Here is a 19,277-nt window from a genome sequence, read left to right on the forward strand (position 1 = left end):
CCTGTCAGCCAGTATTTTGTCTGCATCTATTATTTCACTGCGTAAATTCTTTTGCGGTTTTTATGAGATATTAAGCAACGAGTTGTCTTGAAACACTCACTATTACGCGCAATATTTTGTGAAACATCAGTGACAGCCCAGATGTTCACAACCGTACTTGTAAGACATCGGTAATATGAGCCCCACCCTGTTCGAGAGCCGAGCAGGTGGCACAAAGCAAGAATGCACAGGAGCCTTAGGTCAGAAGCAACGTTGGGCGTCTTGTTCTCTTTCTACGAACACACGACACGCAGTAAACAGGAGTGGATGCATAATAAGGCTGCATTGCGAAGACACCAAAAATCTGGGACAAAGTCGTTCATGCGAGGTGCAAGCATGGGATATCACAATTTACGTACAATGTTTTTTTTTTTTTCAAATCATAAGACATCCCCAGACTCTTGTAGGGTAGAAGTGACTTTTCGGCTTACATGACTAGCAAAGCTCTCGAAGACCGACCGATCTTTGCCCTCAACCCAGGTGAATACAATCTCGCATGGAATATCGTCCTTCAAAATATAGGAGGATGAGGGTTCGTGGCATTCAATCGAACAATGCAGGACTTGTGGCTCTTGTGCGCAGACTGTTTCTGGAAGTCTTCTCCTTCGTGCCGCGCGGGACCAGGTGTTCCCTCGGGCATGCACCAGTATGGTAGATGAATTTTTAGAAGCCACAGGCGCAGCCGAAGATGCGACCGATACGCCGTCAATAAGTGCAAGAACGTTCCGTAAAGCGATTGCCAGGATGTCTACAGATCGAGCGCCCGGAAACACGCGATGAAGCGTGTTTCGAGGAGGCATCATATTCTGCAGGGTGGGGTTGGAGATGCGAGCAAAGGTCTAGACAATGATAAAATAAACAACTTGCGTAACGGCCTAGAAGTCAACCGGAAGTCATACGTCTGGAAGCCTGGCATCTTGAAATGACCAGCCTATGGCCCAACGGCGTGTTCGACCCTGGACAAACTCCGTTATAGCATAGTTGTCTACCTTACATGTCCTAGTCAGATAGGAGACCACGGAGTTCCGCAACGCACGCACACTGTGTTCGCGAAAGAGGGAAACAATATCAGGAATTGATGACATTTTCCCAAGCATAGAAGTATACCACCTAGAGGCATACTGATTAGTACATCTGAACGGTTGAGTTGTCGATGTGACCAACTCACCGGCACTTCGTCGTCAACTGTAGGCTCTCTGAGAAAATCCGAGCGACGAAACTTGTTTCTCCTCCTGGAGTTATCATCTCCACTTCTGCTCCGGAGCAAACCTGAGTCAATTAGTCAGGTTCTCTTACAATCATGAACGCCATATTTCTCACTGCATTCGGACCAAGCTCCTTAAATTCGGCTGAACGAGAAACGTCCTCGGCGCTACTATAAAAAGGCGGGTTGCACATGGTGAAATCGAAATTCATCGAACTTGCAAGTAATGGTTGAAGAATAGCACCATCAGCCGGCACGTGCTGAACAATAATGCGACTTTCCATGGAATTCTGAGTGATGTTTTGTTGGGCGAACTGAACAGACCGTCCATCGATATCTAATGTATGTCCACGTCACATTTCAAAAGCATACCAATGGTGCTTACCTGTAGCTATGAAGTTCCAAGTAGGCTGAATACGACAAGCCAATAACGGGTAGATTGCTGAAGCGCCAGTGCCACTGAGTTGTGTTTACACCACTGAATTTAACCCGTGATAGTACGACGCACATGTCAAGCCCTCTGACAGTGTCGGAAACGCAAGTGGATTTCACTATGTCTTGTAGCCAAAGAACGTAGTTTAATCTGTTGATCAAATTTCAGCCTCCCTGCATCAATTCTCTGAGAAATGAAAGCACCTGTTTGGCACCTAAAGTGCATCTGGCGTGAGATACAACAGAAGAGTGTGACGACGAGGCTCACTGGGGGGCAGAGCCTATCATCTGGTAGTGTTAATGAAAGACCATAGTCGAGATGAAAGAGTGCTTCTGTTAAACGCCTGCCATCATTGGTATATGGGAAACAATCGGAGCATAAAATTTCCACCACTCACCTTTGCGCTGGAAGGCTTTTGAAGTTTATCGTGCTTGACCCTGTATGGTTGATAAAGACACTAAATCACATGGAAAGGTCAGTATCTCTCTGAGGCTTTCGCCTGACAACCGCGTACTGTGGCCTGAGAGGAGGGTAGCGCCTCGCAAGGTCAGCGAAATCAAGAGGCTCGTTGTACGGATTGCGAGGGTGCATGTAATTTGATTCCTTGAAGACTTCAGAATGAGAGGAACCATTGAATGCAGACTACTTAGCAGCTTACTAAGCGAGACAAAAGCGAGAAGGTCGTTTTTGTTGTAATGTACTTACCTTTCTTTGAATCCCCGCCCCGTGCCCGGTATCTTTGTATGGTCAATGATGACCCCGCCGGGTTCCTCTCCCAGAGTAAGTAACTTTGGGCAAGATCAGGAATCGGTAGTGTGCAAAAGACAAACAGTATTTGCAAATGTTCTCCGTTCCTTCAGTTTAAACTCGTGAGTTTTGACTCTCCTCGAATTCCTTCTGTCGCATATTTGTTACTTGTTGTTCACCTACGACGCGGAAAACAAATATAGAATTGGAGGAGTCTCCCACAGACCTGTATCACCAGATTGATTGCAGTTGATTCGAGGGTGGCCAATATTAATGCCTAAAACATTTCGGTCAGGGCGCCGGCCGCCGGATGCGTTCGGCACGGTACTACGGAACACTTGTTCCACCTCAGAACTTGATGCATGTCATGCTTAGGATCATAGAGCATCCACAGCCAGCCGGGCTTGATCCAGTGGACACTACCATCCGGAATTAGCTGCTCACCGAATAAGACTTCTCCCCGTGCAAGTGAACTAGCTGCGGTGTCAGCTGACTTCCTCGCATATAAAGCTGCCCTTTCCTCATGCCGATCGTCTGAACTCTCTGAGCTCAATCATCTATCTTCCGTCTTATCTGATATTTACTTGATAATAGCATGCGTGCTTATCGTTTCGACAACCTTGAGGGTGACCAACGTCTCCCACATGACTCTGGCATGGAAGTTCCAGATGAGGTTTTGAGGTCTATTGGCGTCCTGCACTGGCACATTCCCATTGATACCGAAGGAAAGTATGAGCAGGAGATTGCTGCTATTGCGAAGGAAAGGGATTACAAGAACCACGACATTATCGCTATCAGCAAAGAGGGCCTTGGCGATGAATATGAAACAAAGATCAAGAATTTCTACCACGAGTAAGATCTGACTTCTTTGCTCCCCCGACGAGTCTCGAGAGCTGTACTCATTACTAATACTGTACATTTGATATCTCAGGCACATGCATGAAGATGAAGAAATCCGATACCTTCTTGAAGGCAGCGGCTTCTTTGACGTACGTGGTATGTGACCCACATCAACATTGGAGCTTCGTGCGAGATTAACGCTATGCAGAACACTTTACTGAATCCTGGATTCGTTGCCACATGAGTGCCGGAGACCTCTTGGTCCTCCCTGCGGGCATTTACCACCGCTTCACCCTTGATATGGGCAACCGCGTTAGGACCATGAGACTGTTCAAGGTTTGCTCTCAGCCTGTTTTCGTTGTTGTATTCTGACCGTCCTTGCGCTCCAGGATGAGCCTAAGTGGATTGCGCACAACCGCGGTCACGAAACGGATGTCAATACCTACCGCTTGGAGTACTTGAAGAGCATTGAGGTCCAGTAAATCAACATGCCTATGGTTGAGCATATGATGTATCTTGTAAATTAGACGCCAATTCTAGTTCTGTCAAGGTTTGGCTTGGGAAGACTAATGATAAGCAGTATTAACTGGGAAACTGCCACACAGTTCCGAGTATCGCGGTTTTATGCCATCGATGACTCACAGTTACATAATTTCCTGCTGCACAATATTGATGGACCATGCTCAGATCTTTAGAACAAGACTCCCAGGCTGCCGCTATCTTGGACAAGTGGTCTGCTACTATGTCCTGCCTAAACATGGAGATGGTAAAGATACCCGACATGAGAGCATACTTGCCTTTGCTAAAGCTGGCCTGCATGTGGAAGCGGCTGGTAAGTAGCAGTACGGAGAATTGTGCCTTGCAGTTCCGTTATGAGTCGCCTGGATCCAAGAGAAGAATGGTAGGCGTTTCTAGATCTATATGTTTATGATATGATAAAGAATTGAAAGGTAGCCTTGTCAACAGGTTGAGGCTTGAATATTCACATCGTCGTATCAGTGCGGGTCCCCGCATCACCTTGGTCGTGCATTCAGGCGGGGCGAACTAAACAGCCTGCAAGCGAAAGCTATATACTGCTCTGAGTCAGCTGATTCTGATACGTACTGTCATACGTACTGCGCCACATGGAGACTTCCATTTTACCACACGAGCAGGCCTCCGAACCTTGTCCGAACGACGAATACATTTAAGTATATCATGACCAGAACCAATCGATGTTATCCCACAGACAACTCATTTTTGTCCTCCCATCGAGGCAACAGCACTGGCAAGAATGCCACATCTAACCTTTGCAGTGCTCGGTAGCTTACAGCTTCTCGCTGGAGTATCAGCTCAAACATGGTGAGTCGATGTGCCGACCACAAACTTGAATGTGACCAACAATTTTATTCCTTCAGGTGCAATAAACACTACATGGCCAGCCAGCCTGTTGTTCCGCCAGGTGGTAACTTCCCTGTCGCGGCTGCATCAAAAGACCCACTTCTCGCCTTCCGGTGTGCGGCTGCTATGAAGCCTTACTTGGCAGAGGATATAGGCACGCCTGCAGGCGTCCTCATTGATTCGCCCGTGGTCTACTCAGAGATATCCGGAGCACAGCCAATTGACCTCCTCTCAGGACCTCTTTCCAGTGCGGGCGAGTTGGATGTCACTGTAAGCCTGAACGGAAAGACCCTCGTCAACGCACTCGTGCCACTCAATGCTTCTGCATATGAGCTATCATTCAGCCTCGATGGGATCACTCCTCAGATGACCCCATACAACCTCTCTTGCGAGGCCACGTACGCAGCAAGTTCATCTTCACCTCAGACCTATAGCGCCTCAGCAGCTCTTTCTGTACTCCCTAATCCGACCAATAGCTCCGTGACTAAGATGGATCTAAGGACTGGAGCGCTTCTGGCAAAGCCAGCAACTGGGTTGGGTGGAGAGTATGAGCCAATCTTTCCGATTGGCTTTTATACGACCTTTGACGGATACCTATCAACAAATCTCTCGGCGGTTGATACACTGAAGGAACAAGGGTAGGTGTCTTCTCATGTGATCGTCCATACAAAACTGATACTGGCCTTTAGTTTCACCATTGTATGTTTCCTAACGTTTGCTCAGAAGAGTCAAGTGCTTACTACCAACACAGATTCATATTGTCCCCACGTTCGACAACATGACTGCCTTTGAAATGGTTCTCGATCGTATGCAAGAAGTCGGCCTGTATCTCATGTACGACATGCGTTTCACCTACATGAACAACACTTCCGTGATGGAGCAAGTAAATTCTATCAAATACCGCCCTAATCTCCTACTATGGTACACTGGTGACGAACCTGACGGAACATCAGACCCACTGAACGCCACAAGTATTGCATACGATCTCATCTACAGTCTGGACGGTTACCATCCCGTCAGCCTCGTGTTGAACTGCCAGGACTACGAATGGGCCTCGTACACCGCAGGCACAGATATCGTCATGCAAGACGTGTACATGATCGGGAATAATGTGACCTGGTCCAACGAGTGGAACACGACTTGCACACCTGACTATGGTGACTGCGGTTGTGACAATTGCTTCAGTATTGCTGCCGGAGATAGTGCTGCTGTTCCACCCAACTCTACCTATTATGGGAGCACCGTCCCTGCAAATAGCGGTGTCGGGTCATACTTTGATATCAGTGACCGGGTTGCAAGCTTTAAAAATCGACTGGAGGTGATGGGATGGGAACGTACCAAGGCGGTATGGACTGTCCCTCAAGCTTTTGGCAGCGCGGAGTCAGTTGTCCTTGTCACTTTCCTGTATCTGCTGTTGTTGACGTCCTTCGTCAGGTATTGGATGCGTACTCCTACGGGCGAAGAATGGGTTGTCCAGAGCATCATGGGCATTAATCACGGTGCTCTGGGTGTCGTCCCTTGGGTAGATCCGAATCCCGACTACATCAAGATGGCGGCGTCCGGGTTTGCGCTGAGCTTGCCGAAGCTGACGCCATTTTTCTTCAACGCTGCCTCAGTGCGGAGCAACTATTTAGTCGGGGGCGTTGACATCGCTACTTGGGCAGCAGATACTGAGACGCTCGTACTCGCTACCAACACCGATTATGTCACCTCGAAGGTGACCTGGAAAGATATCGGACTCCATGGGGGTGGTGTTGAGGCTGTGTACACGAGCGGAAGTGTCGAGAACACTGGGAGTAGTTTCACGCTTGGGAGTGTGGCGTCTGCGGCCTTTGTGGTCCGTTCGTAATAGTTTCTAATGGGTTCAAGAGCTGGAGATACCAGTGGACAGACATTCATAGTTACCAGGGTGTGTTATTTAGAAATACCACGGGTCATACCATATCATATATAGACTCCATGATTTTTGCCCCCAAAGAAAATAAAGTTGTGGTGAATTGCAAATCGTATCATAGCTCCACAAGACGTAGGTAAATATACTCAAAGGTACAACACCCCCCAGTCGCCGAGTCGTGCTGGTTTCACATCAGAATATTCAATACCTGGATATGAGCATGCCACAAGCTCGTTAGCGTAGACGTGTGGTCCATGAGGTCGACACAGCTCTGTGCTATTCGACGGCGGCCCATGGCTGAAAAGAAAAATGAAGTTAGCGAGAGGTTTGTGCAATAAAGGGCACGAGCAGAAAGAAGTCAGGTTTATTTCATATCTCGACATCAATGTTAAGACAGGGATAACTGAAAATTTTAGAAATCTCATCATAGACAAACAGCACAAGTGCGAATAGAACGTCGGACTGGATCGAAGTACTTACATTTGATGTAGCAAGTGCGGTACAATAGATTTGATGGTGACCGGCATTTGACAAGCTAAAACAACAGAAGAAACTGAAAGCTTCAAATGGCTCCCTTGAACGGGCCCTGGACTCGGTTTATAGGTGAGTGTTCACTTGGAAAGTGACAAACTCGTAGAAGGATGAAATCCATTGATGAAGAGGATGTGGGCCCGGGGCATGTCTAAGTGGTTGCAGTAAACATCAACAAAAAAAATTATTGCGCCTTTTGATGTGACCTTTGGCAAACAAGTGACAAACACCTGTGGGAACTGGAAGCGGGAAGTTCCGCGAGTTCCGCGGTAACAGATCTTCGCAACTTGCGCAAATCCATTGTAACCTCGAGACAAACAATGTACAAGCAATGTAGAAATACGATTCTAGCTTGTCTAGATGCAGCAAGCTACCATGGTGTACTAGTGACCAAATGAATGATGATGTGTGTGCCTATGTGCCATTAAGATGTTGGCCGTAGTCATGAAGTCTTCTTCGTAGAAGCTCGTTTGGAGTAGATCATGTCGGTGAACGGCCTAGTATTGTCGTTCAGATGCGCCGATCCACGATTGGGAAAGTGAAGGACTTACCCCTCAAACCGTAGTGCGATGAGGTAAACGATATACACATACAAAGTAACGAGGAGTCCGGCTGGACGCTCGTACCTGCACGCAACTGGTTCAGCTCATATCCTAATTTGCCCAAGAGAAATACAATACCACAAGGCCGTTGCAACAAAGCACATCGTACTGCCAACATACATAGGATCCCTCAGGACATTGAAGGGGAAACCCTCCACGCGGTGATCCATCAAAATACCGAAGTAATCCCCGAGGAAAGTTCCAGTGACTCCGAGCGCCCATGTGGAAGTGACAACAAACAGCTGACCGATAGCGAACATAGCAATTGGTACCTGGGTATCATATGGTGCGGGGAGCATAGGAACACGAGGTTGGTCGCTCAAAGCGCGCTGATATCTGCTAAGCGTCAAGCAATGTCTACAGAACATTTGTGCACCTCGAACATACAAATGGTCACGAAGCATTCCGAAAGAAAATATCATGCTGGCTAGGAAGTAACATCCATAGCGAGCATTACCACCAAACATACGAGTGATTGTCTTGTTTCTATACTCTGCGATATATAAACACGTGTTAATGCGAGTTCAGGAAAATTCATCAATTCGTTCACCATTCCGAGCTACGATGTTCCAAGCTGTTGGGTTGAACGCGATGGCGAGAATAGAGACATACAAAGACGTCGCAGACGTATCAACAATAGCTGAAAACGCGCCCATGCTTGGCCTTATCGCAGTTCAAGCTGAGAGAAGGCGAAGAAAATCGAAATTCCGCTCTTCAAGCCTCCGCAAGTTTCCCACGGTTATTATAGCTCTGAGTTCATTGAACTCATATTGCAGATCTATTCATAATTACGGGTCGATGTCATGGTATGTACCAGCTGGACAGGTGACCACTGGCACTATCCCTCATGTATAACGGCGTTCCGGCTCGGAAATTTCACACCTCAACACTTTTGATAACTGTGATCAACCGTCATCGCTTGGTTATCGTTCCGCACACAGTTACAGGACCTCATGGATCTTGGATTGAAAGGAGTGCATGTCCTTGTTACAGGTCGTAATCAGATCCCGTTCTGACATGGCACTACTGACCTGACACTACCCGCACAGGGGCAAGCGGCGGCATCGGACTTGAGACTGTGAAATTGTTTTGTGGCAAGTCATCTGTTCTCGCATGATGGATATTTAGTTGAGGACGTCCAGCTCTGGGTGCGAATGTAACCGCACATTATAACTCGCAATTTGGTCCGATCCAGGAACTTCTGGCGTCGAATATCAATATTCAACATGTCCAGGCGAATCTGTCTCAAGAGGAGGCCGTGGTGGCCATGTTCGAGTCACTGTCTACCATGCCTTATGGCCCAGTACAAGTAGCTGTTGTCAATCACGCTATATCTCACAGTTTAGATGTGCCCATTGCCAGGATGACACTGGATCAATGGAACATCACGATGACGATGAACTTGACGTCCTCGTTCCTAGTGTGTAGGGAGTATTTGAAACATCTAGAAAGGGCTTCCTCGGGTATCAAGGAAAATGCAATGATTGTACTTATCGGGAGTACTGCTGGAAAGTATGGTGAAGCCAACCACGGTGACTACGCTGCAACGAAGAGTGGTCAGTAATGTTTTTTTCCGTGATGTGACATGGACTCATCATGCTCTAGCAATGATGTATGGTCTGAACCTTACGTTGAAGAATGAAATCGTAAAGATAGCCCCAAAAGGCAGAGTCAACTGTGTTGCACCTGGCTGGGTCAAGACACGCATGGCTGAAGAAGCCTTGAAAGATCCTCAAACGGTGTGTCGCATATTGGCTACGTCAGTGATATCATCATGATCCATCGTGCAATTTATACTGAATTCCCTGCCACCGCAGGAGCCCGCTTAAGAAGGTGGCCATGCCGATGGACGTCGCAACACAGATTGTGGTCCTTGCGTCGTCTACTCTTTCTGGTCACGTCACTGGTCAAGTAGTGATGGTTGAGGGTGGAATGGAAGGGAGACTGCTAAACAGGCCGGAAGATTTGCAGGGATCTCAAGCCCTTGGGGGGGGAATAATATAAGTAAACGCCTTTCGTTTCTCAGCAGTACGTAAGTACTTGCTGTGCTCCTATGTAGCGCCGCTTTGTAAGCAATTGCAGGTCCGAAGTGGCGGACCGGGTTGTGGCACAGTTGGCATCACAACGTCTTGATCTTGTACTTCTAGTTTTCTCGCAATTCTCAACTCTTCCTCGTAATTCAGCCACTCAAGATACAATGGTATGTGAGCATGAAGCCTATCGTATTCGCCACTTATGTTTTTCAACAGTCTACCAACTGCAGGAGACGACTTATCCGTGACTTCAAACGTCTATCTAGTGATCCACCAAGCGGCATTTCTGGGAGTCCATGCCCAGATAACATCATGATCTGGAATGCTGTAATATTTGGGCCTTGTCAGTTTGGCATCTCTATCCATGACACCTCTTTCTGACATTACTTGCAGCTGACACACCATTCGAGGACGGCACATTCAAACTTCTGCTCACGTTTGACGAATCTTACCCCAACAAGCCGCCTACAGTGAAATTCCTTTCCAGAATGTTTCATCCAAATGTATATAACAACGGCGAACTCTGCCTGGACATTTTACAAAATCGCTGGTCTCCCACGTATGATGTTGCCGCCATCCTTACTTCCATCCAGAGTCTCCTGCACGATCCTAATCCGAACAGCCCGGCAAATGCAGAAGCTGCGCAGTTGTACCGAGAAAACATGAAGGAGTACGTGAGAAGGGTGAAAGCCACAGTGGAGGATAGCTGGTTAGATCCAGAAGAGAAGCAAAAGATGATGGTTGATGATGACGGGGAAGGTAGTAGAGAAGCTGCTACCTGACATATTTTTTCATTTGGTTTATGCACTCACGGACGACTTGTGTGATCTCTGTTATTTTGTTTCGGTCTACTAGATCATACCTGATTTAATTTAATGAGGTTTGTGTTCCGACTATTATGAATTTTCATCTCGACCATACCCGCTGACAGTGGTCTTTCACGGCCCTGGACAATACTCATCTATACTCAAATTCTGCAGTACTTCAGCCATCGATTCTGGCATCAGTTCTCTGCCACGACAGTCCTCCCTAGTCAAACCTCTAGAAGGAAGACAGTCGTTCCTTCTAAGCCACCACTGGGGCTACGAGCGATCCAACCGGTTGGATCATTAGAAATCAGGAAAGGATCGGTGAGTTGATGAAAAATCACGTTAATGATATGTTGAACATTCCACAGAACAGATCAAGGTCGGAACTGCGGAACGCCTTCCAGGATCTTCCATCGGATGGGATAAGCAGAAGCTCCTCTACCTCAGTGGAGATCAAAATTGTGGCACGTTACCGAAGATTTCGGTGCCGCGTGGTTACATGAGGCTTCGCCCAAGCCTCACCGGGCCTATGCCACCCAAGGCTTATCGATGCATCCATATTTCCTCACGAGTCATCGCTTGCCTTGAGACACGTCAAAGGAAAGTATTTCGCAGCCTTACTAGATTGCAGCTCCACAAGGGAAGGGATGGGTCGCCTACTTCGCCCTTTCAGTAGCTGAATCCGTGACGCCACTGCTACCAATTCTACGGAATATTGTAGTCCTTTGTTCGGTCAATTCGAACACGGAGGGTTGTTGTGAACTTTCAGAACATTATCATCCAGTCAAAGTTGCTGCAATAGATCCTACCATATGCGGAATCCTTCCTCCAGCAGATTTTCAAGCTTTCCGTCTAGAAATCCCAATGTGGAGAATCTGTTATCAATGATGTGATCACCCAACTAGACGCAAGACACGCCTTTGGACATCATCGCCTTGGTTATATCCATATCAAATGTTGCGGCTATACAATGGAACGATGATCGAAGATTGTACTTTTCCCGTTGCCGACAATGCACCGAAACTTTGAACTACAACACAAATTGTTTGAAGTCTGCCACGAGAGCTGAAATTTCACAGGTTACCGCGTCGCGCAGGTTCGCGCTGCCTTTTCAACCACAAATCATGCCGTGTATGTACTACGCCCCGGACCTGCAAACACCCACGCGCCTCACCTATGTAGATGGTTATGTCTCGGATACCCCGATCTAAACCATGGGGTGCACAAGGTTACACACCTGCGATTCGCAACGCAGAGCATCTTGCCGATATCATAGTGTAATCAGTCTTCTTGCAATATTGGCCCATATCGTGAAATGCGCACACGATGAAGCAGTTACCTCTACAGATACTTGTGATCTCGTTGTAAAAAAAAACGGCTGACGCGACTGAAGAATAGCAAGTAACAAGTCGGCAGCGCGAGGACTGTGCCTCCCAAAGTATCGGCACTAGGTAGTCAGAATACCAATACGTCGATGTTTTGGTGTCCTGCAGTCCCGTCTCTCTGCCGCAATCAGTCGTAAGGAGAGGGAACCAAGGATAAATTGCAACTCACCTTCAGCAGCAGAATCCTACTTTCATCCATCAAAATACCCGAATCCGCATCAAACAACTCCTCGCTAACGATCTCGCGATACGGCAGCGCAGACCCTAGCGGTTCCGTAAATGGGCGATAGATCGTGGTAGTCAGCTCGCCTTGTACAAGTACACCGCGGCAGTCTGATTTATCTTGGGCGTCATAATTCCGGGCGATGTGTGGGTTGAAATCTCTGATACGTAGCCGACCCGACTCGCGTGCCGAGTCAGAAGTGTCGTAGCTGATGGACTCCACAACGTGGAAACCACAGAGTCCAGAATGCCAGTCCTCATTTCTTCGAACCCTGAACCACGTCGTATGTTGTGGCCCCCACGTCGACCAAAGCAAATTGGGACCATCGAAGGTTGGTTGACCGTAAGTCCTGGCAAATAAGCCTTCGAGTTCCAGAATGGCACTACGTAGGGTAAAGAAGTTGTAAAGGTGCAAATCGTCTGCGTTCGTTTCCCCAGCAACGGAGATATGAATGGCTATTAGTTGGTCGTTCATACTCGGGTGAAATGAGCATGAAGGTTGGTAGGACTTGCGAGGATAGGGAAGCACGGATCCAGGAGTTATATTGTCGCTCGTGAACGCCTCTGTGTATGAAAAGTTAACCAGGAGAGAAGGTAAGGAGAGTTTCGCGGTGCATTGAGGGGGCTTTGACTTGTCTGCGAAAGAATATAGTTCCATTGTCCCACAGGTGTCGAGGATGAGGAACCTATCCTCTGCAATGAAAGAGCAGTCGTTGATACCGTTGATAAATAAAAGAATGAACTGTGGTATCATTCAGTCTCTAGCCGAGTTAACTTGTAACAGTAATTTACCTGGTAGCCCTTCTCAGATTTCCAGTCCCACATCTGCATACCGGCTCCGGTCACACCATTTACCGTAATATTCCACAGTAGGATGCAAATGTAGTTCCCGATGATGTGAACATTCGAATGACTGATAGGTTGGACTTCTTCGCGGTCAATAATATATCGAGTACCTTCAGGATTGGTTGCGCTGCATCGGGGTGAATGTCGTTCGTTGTCAGCGACCTCAGATGAATATCGAATGCATGACTCTGACTTCCCGCGCAGTTTAGCCTCAAAATAGACCGAATGAAAGAATGTAAACACTCACGCGTCTGGTGGAAACGCCACTACAACAAGTAAATCTTGCGCAGCAGAGAAAGTGAAGTCCATCGATATGGTGGTGTCGAAAGGGTGACTCCAGCAATGTAGATAATTGGAATCACACGCAGATGGCAGACGCGCAAAGTAAATGCAGTCTTCACCGGCTGAGCCGTATATGCCACCCAAAAGCTCGTGTGTATGTCCTAACATCACTGAAGGGAGCGTGCACCTCTGTTTGTATTCCAAGCGTTGCCACGCAACGTCATGCTGTCTAAGTCGTTTGCGACGTGTAGACCATGGCACGTCCGTTTCGGAGGTTCTCACTAGAACCATTTGGAAGTAACGGAGGTCGATGATATATTGCAGCATCTCCGAATTATCGACCAGTGCTTTCAGCGCTCTGCACGTCTATGGGGAATGAATATACTGAGTGGGATGAATTCTTTGTTCACCTACCTTTCGCACCCGTACTAAGTCGTGCGCGTCGAGAAGTGCCAGTATAAGGCACAAAAGCTCTGGGGGGAGTTGCACGAGTGTTACAGCCCCCATCATGCGGCCCATTAGAAATTCTAGGATGTATTATAGCGAGAGGTCAAGCACTGTATATTGGAACCAAGAAGAGATGGGCTATGTTATGGAAAGCCGGACACTCGTGCTCAATTATTAAGCAAAAATTACCATATACGTCCATGGCTTCTGCGGGACCGCGGATACCGCTATCGCTAATAAGAAACAAAACGATTGCAATAATATCATGCGCTACCTATGTCAACCAAGTGGCCATTCATAGTACACTGCTACTACCAAGCCTTACAGAAATCAATCAACGCAAGTCACCATTCATCTGACACATTCGAGTCATCGCCATCCAAGTCGTCGCCGTCTGAGAACTCCCATACAACCAAACCTGCATGATCCAGGCCCACAACATTTTCGTCGATGCCAAGTGTGACGTCAAGCTCGTCATCACAGGCAAGACTCTCCAACTGATGCAAGTGCTCGTCAGCTGCATAGTAGATATTAGTTCCCTTGTAATTGCATCAAAAAAAAACTGGCATACCGAGACCAAGTCCACCACCCACCCCACCCATGTAGTAGCCACCATTGCCGTCTTCGCGATCGGGCAAGTCTTGATGGTTCTCTAAAAGTGGTAAAGCGGTTAAATTTCCCTCTGCCTCCTCATACAGCTCAATGTGGCAGTGGTATCATCTCCTCGCTGGCCTGCTGTCATGAATGCTCCCTACTGCATCTAAAATTCGATTATCAAACCCTAAGTCACCCTATCCGATAAGATTAGAGTAGATAAGATCCCTGATAAGATAAGATGGATAACCGATTAACGATCACTATCTTCAATTCACATCTATACTACATCGACGTCATCCATCAATATCCTAGACATCCGACACTCATCACATCCTTAGAAGTCCTATGATTAGGCACTGGCTACATCATAAGCATCCGCACACCTCTATGATCGAACCACGACCGAGAGTCCCTTACGAGCCGTCTCTCAAGGTCATCACCTCTTCACATCGCATACCTTCACTTCCCACACATGACACGTTAAGAGTTACCTCTGTCATTCACCAAACCCCTTACATTGGAACCTGTTGCACACTCACAGCTAAAACCCTGAACCCCTATCACAGAAGCGCCACTCATAGAGAAGCATGCTCATTATCGAAGACCCTGGAGAAACCCTTAGATCCAATCGTACTCGATGCATCTCCAGACCCTACCTCTTATCGAGATCCTTAAATCACCGCTCGAGACTTCTTGTCACAGAACTCTCTCATTTCCTCATATCCGTTCACCCTGAATAGAAGCAGTACCCTGAGACCCTGCTTAATCACCGATACCCCTAAACCCTATGGACCCTTTCTTGTAGTTGATTGGTTGGAAGCCCTATACCCTAGGTGCAATGATTATGACCGTATATAGATATATCACCACCTTTCATACTCAGATATCTCCGACCCAAGTATAGTATATAGTCTAGGTAGTAGTCAGTAGTACTCCTTAGACTTAACCTCTTCGTTCTTACGTCATCGTAGACCTAGACGTTCCCTCTCAATACTATCTCCCTTGTTATTCTTCTCTCAGACGAGTCCTGTGGTGTGATCCGGCCTCCAAACATCTACTAGTTAGATTAAGGGACGCAGGTCATAACACCTGCACTACAGCGAGTAAGCGGAGGTATATATCCCAAACACTTTGCCTTGTAACTAATGGGTGCCCAAGGTCTGTATAGCAATGTTCCATGAACTTGCTGAACAGCTTTGGAACAAGGTCGAAGACGACATGGGAAGGATCAATATAGAGATCACGGACGTGGTCTAACGCTTCGCGCTCGACTTTGATCTGACAAAACAAAATGGTAAGAACATGCAGAACATGCGTAGAGAATATTGCTTACCTTAAAGTCTAAGACGCCAAAGTTCTCAGGCGATTGGTAGATGATGTCCGGTGCACCATGGGGAAGGATCTTGTTTCGGTCCCGCCGTTTTCGAGTGTTATTCACTCGGTCCTGGTAAGTGTCTAACTCCCGCTGTAACCAGGGTATAAAAACCCAGCGAAAAAGCATCCTAAATTTAAACCGCAAGTTAGTATCGATGTAAGGACAGACAACAGACAACAGACGCACAATTGGAGAGTGTTGTTGGTATCATACCAACCGGATGTGACACCACGGTCCAGAAGTGTCTCAAATCCAGGCGTAAAACAACGTCGCATCTGTGACCACGTTATTTCCGGCATTACATTTTTCTTTGTCCTCATCCAGCGGTGTTGGAGGCTACCCTGCAAGGCAGGATCGTGCCACTGACGTAACATAGTATGGGCATTAGCTATTCCATAGTTTTCAGACCCAGGGTCGCTCTGGGTCACCATAGGCATGTCTAGTAGGTAGATGAGTTAGTGAAGCAACAGGACCGGTAACAAATGACTTACGCCCGAGCATCTCGACCGTGTCAAGATAATAACTAAGAATGAGCTGTGGGTTCCAGTTAGAGTGCCAAACTCTCATCCACATAATGTGCCCTGAGAATGGCTCGATGCCGGTATGTAGGCTGAGACCGTACCTCAGCCACTTGTCATGTTGGTCAACTGCGAATAGATCATTCACGCCTGTGGCCCAAAATTGCTTCCTTTGAAGGCGATTGGCCTTGCGCTGGCGAACGAGCTCTGGCTTGTATGTATGGAAATACGATATAACAACACTCCTGTGATACAAGCAGTCATTGATTAAGATAATGAGGATACATGAATAAAAAACAATCACCTGGGTACACTCATGTTCCATTCATGAAACAGTAAGCTCACAATTTCGCGCGCTCCAGCATTTGGATACATCGGACATAAATTAGTCATAGCGTCACAGATAGTCTCGACGTTATGATTTTGCTGGCGCGTTCTCCGAAGACCCATGCCTTCACGAATCTTGAGGAATTTTGTAAGCCTAAGCATGCCGTCAGAATATAGCTGCAATTGAAGGAAGATTATAAACTAACCCAAGACCGTAATGCGATGTATCGAAATGTTTTTGCAATTCTGTGACGATTTGCTTATCGGTCTGGCATGCTTTCCATAGGCGAAGGATGTGTGGCTGAATTACATCCAAAGGTGCTAATCGGATGCGAGTGAAAACAAGAGCAGAGTAAACGTACACGTAGGTTTCCATTGGTTGGGCATTGCAAGGTAGTGCCAGTGATGGTGTAGCTACTGGTAGTTTTAGTGAGACACATTCACAGTATTTAATACTCAGAGATATGAGAGTCGCACTGCCCACCTTAAACGTACTGTTAGTGGATCTTCGGAGAGCGTCGGAGACATGAGCCTGCACTGCCCACGACCACGTCTTGGCATTAGACCACTATGAAAGTGCTCTGCCCACTTTCAGTAGTCCGAGGTGTTGCTGCGAATTGAACCGAATCGAAACGAGGTAGGGAGTTCATTCCAGGTTCGATGGTCAAGGTGGAATGAACCGAAGTGTAACGAATACTTTATCGTCGTCGACATTTTGTAATAGATCAGCAACATCTGAGAGACGGCCTAGTTTACGTTCACATTTGAAACTTTCTTCAGCCATAAGTGCGTGCTCTCATTGGTGGAGAGGTACTTAGGCAACAGTGTCCCTGAACTATCCCAAAAGTATCGCTCTCAAGTGTCTCTCAAGACGAGTTCAAACACAGATGCCCCAAGCCCATCGAACTTCACCCCGTAACTATCAATTCCTCTGCAGCCCTTCGTGTCACAGGCCGCAAAATCTTGTAGGGTTTCGATCCGTCGCCTAATTAACCACGCTTGAGGATTTCTGGGGGTTGTAAAGTCGTATATAGAATGCAACTTAAACATACTGTTAGTCAAAACTTCGGAGAGCATCGGAGACATGAGCCGCACTGCCCACGACTATGTCTTGGCATTAGACCACTATGAAGGCACTCTGCCCACTTTCAGTAGTCCGAGGACATTGTGACTGCTCAACTCACTGCAAACCCACTGGTGGACGACATTCTGGGGGTTGTAAAGTCGTATATAGAATGTGACTTGCTCCGCAGTGCAACTCTCTGCGTCCGCAGTGCAACTCTCTGCACATTGTTATCGGTCTTGTAAAATTGTATGTATGTTGTACTATAACTGATCTCTCTACAGCTCTCTGCAGCGCAACTTCTGGTGAACAATGTTCCAGGATCTTTGGTATGTTTTAAATATGCATATACAATGCACATAACTGACTACTGATCTCTCTGAAGCACATCACTCTGCAGCGCAACTCCTTGCACATTGATATTGGTCTCGCTCCTCTCTGCAGTGCAACTTCTAATGACGGATCTTCGGTTTGTTTTCTCGTACATATACATATCTAAATTATTAACTTGTTTTTTTGTCATATTTAAGGCATGCAGCGGCACACTAACCAGCACACTCACTCAGACTACTCTTATGGCGAACCCGAACAGCAGTTGTCTGTCAATTTATGGAAGATGCACTTGCTGCTGAAGACCGAATCTGTGAACGCCCAAGTTGTCGTGCCCAGATCGCAAAAGGCCAGCCTTGCTTTTACAGTGGCTACAATGCAACCTGGCAGACCTGGGCACAATGTATGTGCACCATGCTATGCACGATATGAAATGAGGTCCGTAACATCTCAGAAACCCACATGTGAGTTGATAACAAATTTCTCAATGTTATTTACTGACATTTGTATTACATTTGTATTAGTGTCACAGCCTGCCATGCCACAACATCCATCGTCCAACCCAGCAAGTCAGCGACGGCCTGATCCTCAGGCCATTCAGCAGTCAGTGAATGCTGCCCAACGTAAATGTAAGTTGTTCCAATCTCTGAAATAGGACTCGAGCTGATTCTGACTGACTGACAGTGAGTGTCAATCCGCCTCGTGTCGTCGCAATCCCTGACTGGACCAATACGTCTATGGGTCCACCGCCTGTCCCTCTACCTCGCGGCCGCATAATGACTGGTCCTGATGTAGCCATTCCCATGTCTTGGCAGGGGTCGGCAGCATCGCCGATACCGTCGAGGCTCACAGGTCCCATTGGATATTCAACCCACCATGGATCATATTCAATGGAACATCAGAGATGGGCCAAACTTGCATATGCTACTCCCGGTGGTGCAATGGCTGAAACCATTTCACTAGAGATTTCGGCTGTTCACGAAGCAGGCGGGCACAAGAAAGCAAGAGGTATTTTAATTGGGGTATGATCTTTCCTATGTTTGCTTTGATACCTGGCTGAACTGACACGTTCCATTTAGAATATCTGTGAGGGCAAGAAGGATATTGATGCCCAAATTGACGCCCCGAGCCTCATCAACTTGGCTATGGAGACGGTTCTGCCCAAGCTACGTGTGTTTGGTGGCACCTTTTGGTGGCGCAACCATGAATTTGTAGTGCGAGACTTAAAATGGGTTGATCTCACAACACACCAGCCATCGATTCCCTATTTCTACTCGCAGTGTCTTCAGCCCGCCCACAAAGGTCCAGCGAAGGCCCCAATATTCAAGACGAAACAATTCAGCCTTATGGTAGTTGTGCCAGAGGCTCAATGG

General features: G+C 47.2%; 8 protein-coding genes across 8 annotated transcripts; 4 read left to right on the plus strand and 4 right to left on the minus strand.

The window, feature by feature from the left end:
* Positions 1-419: 419 nt before the first annotated feature.
* EDB91DRAFT_1045993 (S-adenosyl-L-methionine dependent methyltransferase) lies at positions 420-2,267 on the minus strand (the record flags this gene model as incomplete). The annotated part of the gene is made up of 11 exons (XM_041313226.1): positions 420-878; positions 939-1,028; positions 1,080-1,149; positions 1,208-1,308; positions 1,360-1,580; positions 1,629-1,702; positions 1,752-1,826; positions 1,880-1,890; positions 1,944-2,019; positions 2,074-2,133; positions 2,191-2,267. The coding sequence occupies 11 exons, from the start codon at positions 2,265-2,267 to the stop codon at positions 420-422; spliced, it is 1,314 nt and encodes a 437-aa protein (XP_041181661.1).
* Positions 2,268-2,357: 90 nt separating this feature from the next.
* On the plus strand, positions 2,358-3,740 carry EDB91DRAFT_684949 (Acireductone dioxygenase). Its single transcript, XM_041328089.1, has 4 exons — positions 2,358-2,545; positions 3,018-3,275; positions 3,355-3,419; positions 3,472-3,740. The coding sequence occupies exons 1-4, from the start codon at positions 2,427-2,429 to the stop codon at positions 3,633-3,635; spliced, it is 606 nt and encodes a 201-aa protein (XP_041181662.1). The 5' UTR covers positions 2,358-2,426; the 3' UTR covers positions 3,636-3,740.
* A 574-nt stretch (positions 3,741-4,314) lies between these two features.
* EDB91DRAFT_1303264 (uncharacterized protein) lies at positions 4,315-6,492 on the plus strand (the record flags this gene model as incomplete). The annotated part of the gene is made up of 4 exons (XM_041325002.1): positions 4,315-4,604; positions 4,661-5,281; positions 5,333-5,342; positions 5,395-6,492. The coding sequence occupies exons 1-4, from the start codon at positions 4,537-4,539 to the stop codon at positions 6,490-6,492; spliced, it is 1,797 nt and encodes a 598-aa protein (XP_041181663.1). The 5' UTR covers positions 4,315-4,536.
* Positions 6,493-7,510: 1,018 nt separating this feature from the next.
* Positions 7,511-8,326, minus strand: EDB91DRAFT_1046100 (phospholipid methyltransferase-domain-containing protein; the record flags this gene model as incomplete). The annotated part of the gene is made up of 5 exons (XM_041313236.1): positions 7,511-7,565; positions 7,620-7,694; positions 7,749-8,006; positions 8,058-8,163; positions 8,221-8,326. The coding sequence occupies 5 exons, from the start codon at positions 8,324-8,326 to the stop codon at positions 7,511-7,513; spliced, it is 600 nt and encodes a 199-aa protein (XP_041181664.1).
* A 98-nt stretch (positions 8,327-8,424) lies between these two features.
* Positions 8,425-9,771, plus strand: EDB91DRAFT_685164 (NAD(P)-binding protein). Its single transcript, XM_041328090.1, has 5 exons — positions 8,425-8,663; positions 8,720-8,764; positions 8,813-9,226; positions 9,276-9,429; positions 9,488-9,771. Exons 1-5 carry the CDS (start codon positions 8,624-8,626, stop codon positions 9,672-9,674), a joined length of 840 nt encoding a protein of 279 aa, XP_041181665.1. The 5' UTR covers positions 8,425-8,623; the 3' UTR covers positions 9,675-9,771.
* EDB91DRAFT_685165 (ubiquitin-conjugating enzyme) lies at positions 9,772-10,697 on the plus strand. The gene is made up of 3 exons (XM_041328091.1): positions 9,772-9,870; positions 9,920-10,046; positions 10,097-10,697. The coding sequence occupies exons 1-3, from the start codon at positions 9,868-9,870 to the stop codon at positions 10,483-10,485; spliced, it is 519 nt and encodes a 172-aa protein (XP_041181666.1). The 5' UTR covers positions 9,772-9,867; the 3' UTR covers positions 10,486-10,697.
* A 1,180-nt stretch (positions 10,698-11,877) lies between these two features.
* On the minus strand, positions 11,878-13,766 carry EDB91DRAFT_1303280 (uncharacterized protein; the record flags this gene model as incomplete). The annotated part of the gene is made up of 5 exons (XM_041325003.1): positions 11,878-12,015; positions 12,067-12,861; positions 12,912-13,092; positions 13,213-13,613; positions 13,662-13,766. The coding sequence occupies 5 exons, from the start codon at positions 13,764-13,766 to the stop codon at positions 11,968-11,970; spliced, it is 1,530 nt and encodes a 509-aa protein (XP_041181667.1). The 3' UTR covers positions 11,878-11,967.
* Positions 13,767-15,371: 1,605 nt separating this feature from the next.
* On the minus strand, positions 15,372-16,898 carry EDB91DRAFT_1234966 (uncharacterized protein; the record flags this gene model as incomplete). Its single annotated transcript, XM_041321266.1, has 7 exons — positions 15,372-15,569; positions 15,625-15,793; positions 15,853-16,105; positions 16,158-16,429; positions 16,489-16,665; positions 16,718-16,832; positions 16,874-16,898. The coding sequence occupies 7 exons, from the start codon at positions 16,896-16,898 to the stop codon at positions 15,372-15,374; spliced, it is 1,209 nt and encodes a 402-aa protein (XP_041181668.1).
* Positions 16,899-19,277: the final 2,379 nt, after the last annotated feature.

This window comes from Suillus paluster, assembly GCF_016628075.1.
Source record: "Suillus paluster strain FC165 chromosome Unknown EDB91scaffold_6, whole genome shotgun sequence".
NCBI lineage: Eukaryota > Fungi > Basidiomycota > Agaricomycetes > Boletales > Suillaceae > Suillus > Suillus paluster.

Excerpts from the sequence above, each read along its gene's own strand:
- EDB91DRAFT_684949 (XM_041328089.1), top strand. The coding sequence starts at position 2,427 with ATGATGACCCCGCCGGGTTCCTCTCCCAGAGTAAGTAACTTTGGGCAA. Across the intron at positions 2,546-3,017 it reads CGTTCCTTCAGTTTAAACTC|CATGCGTGCTTATCGTTTCG; the intron begins GTGAGTTTTGAC and ends ACTTGATAATAG. Across the intron at positions 3,420-3,471 it reads CGGCTTCTTTGACGTACGTG|AACACTTTACTGAATCCTGG; the intron begins GTATGTGACCCA and ends AACGCTATGCAG.
- EDB91DRAFT_685164 (XM_041328090.1), top strand. The coding sequence starts at position 8,624 with ATGGATCTTGGATTGAAAGGAGTGCATGTCCTTGTTACAG. Across the intron at positions 8,664-8,719 it reads AGTGCATGTCCTTGTTACAG|GGGCAAGCGGCGGCATCGGA; the intron begins GTCGTAATCAGA and ends CTACCCGCACAG. Across the intron at positions 8,765-8,812 it reads GACTGTGAAATTGTTTTGTG|CTCTGGGTGCGAATGTAACC; the intron begins GCAAGTCATCTG and ends GAGGACGTCCAG.
- EDB91DRAFT_685165 (XM_041328091.1), top strand. Across the intron at positions 10,047-10,096 it reads TGCTGTAATATTTGGGCCTT|CTGACACACCATTCGAGGAC; the intron begins GTCAGTTTGGCA and ends CATTACTTGCAG.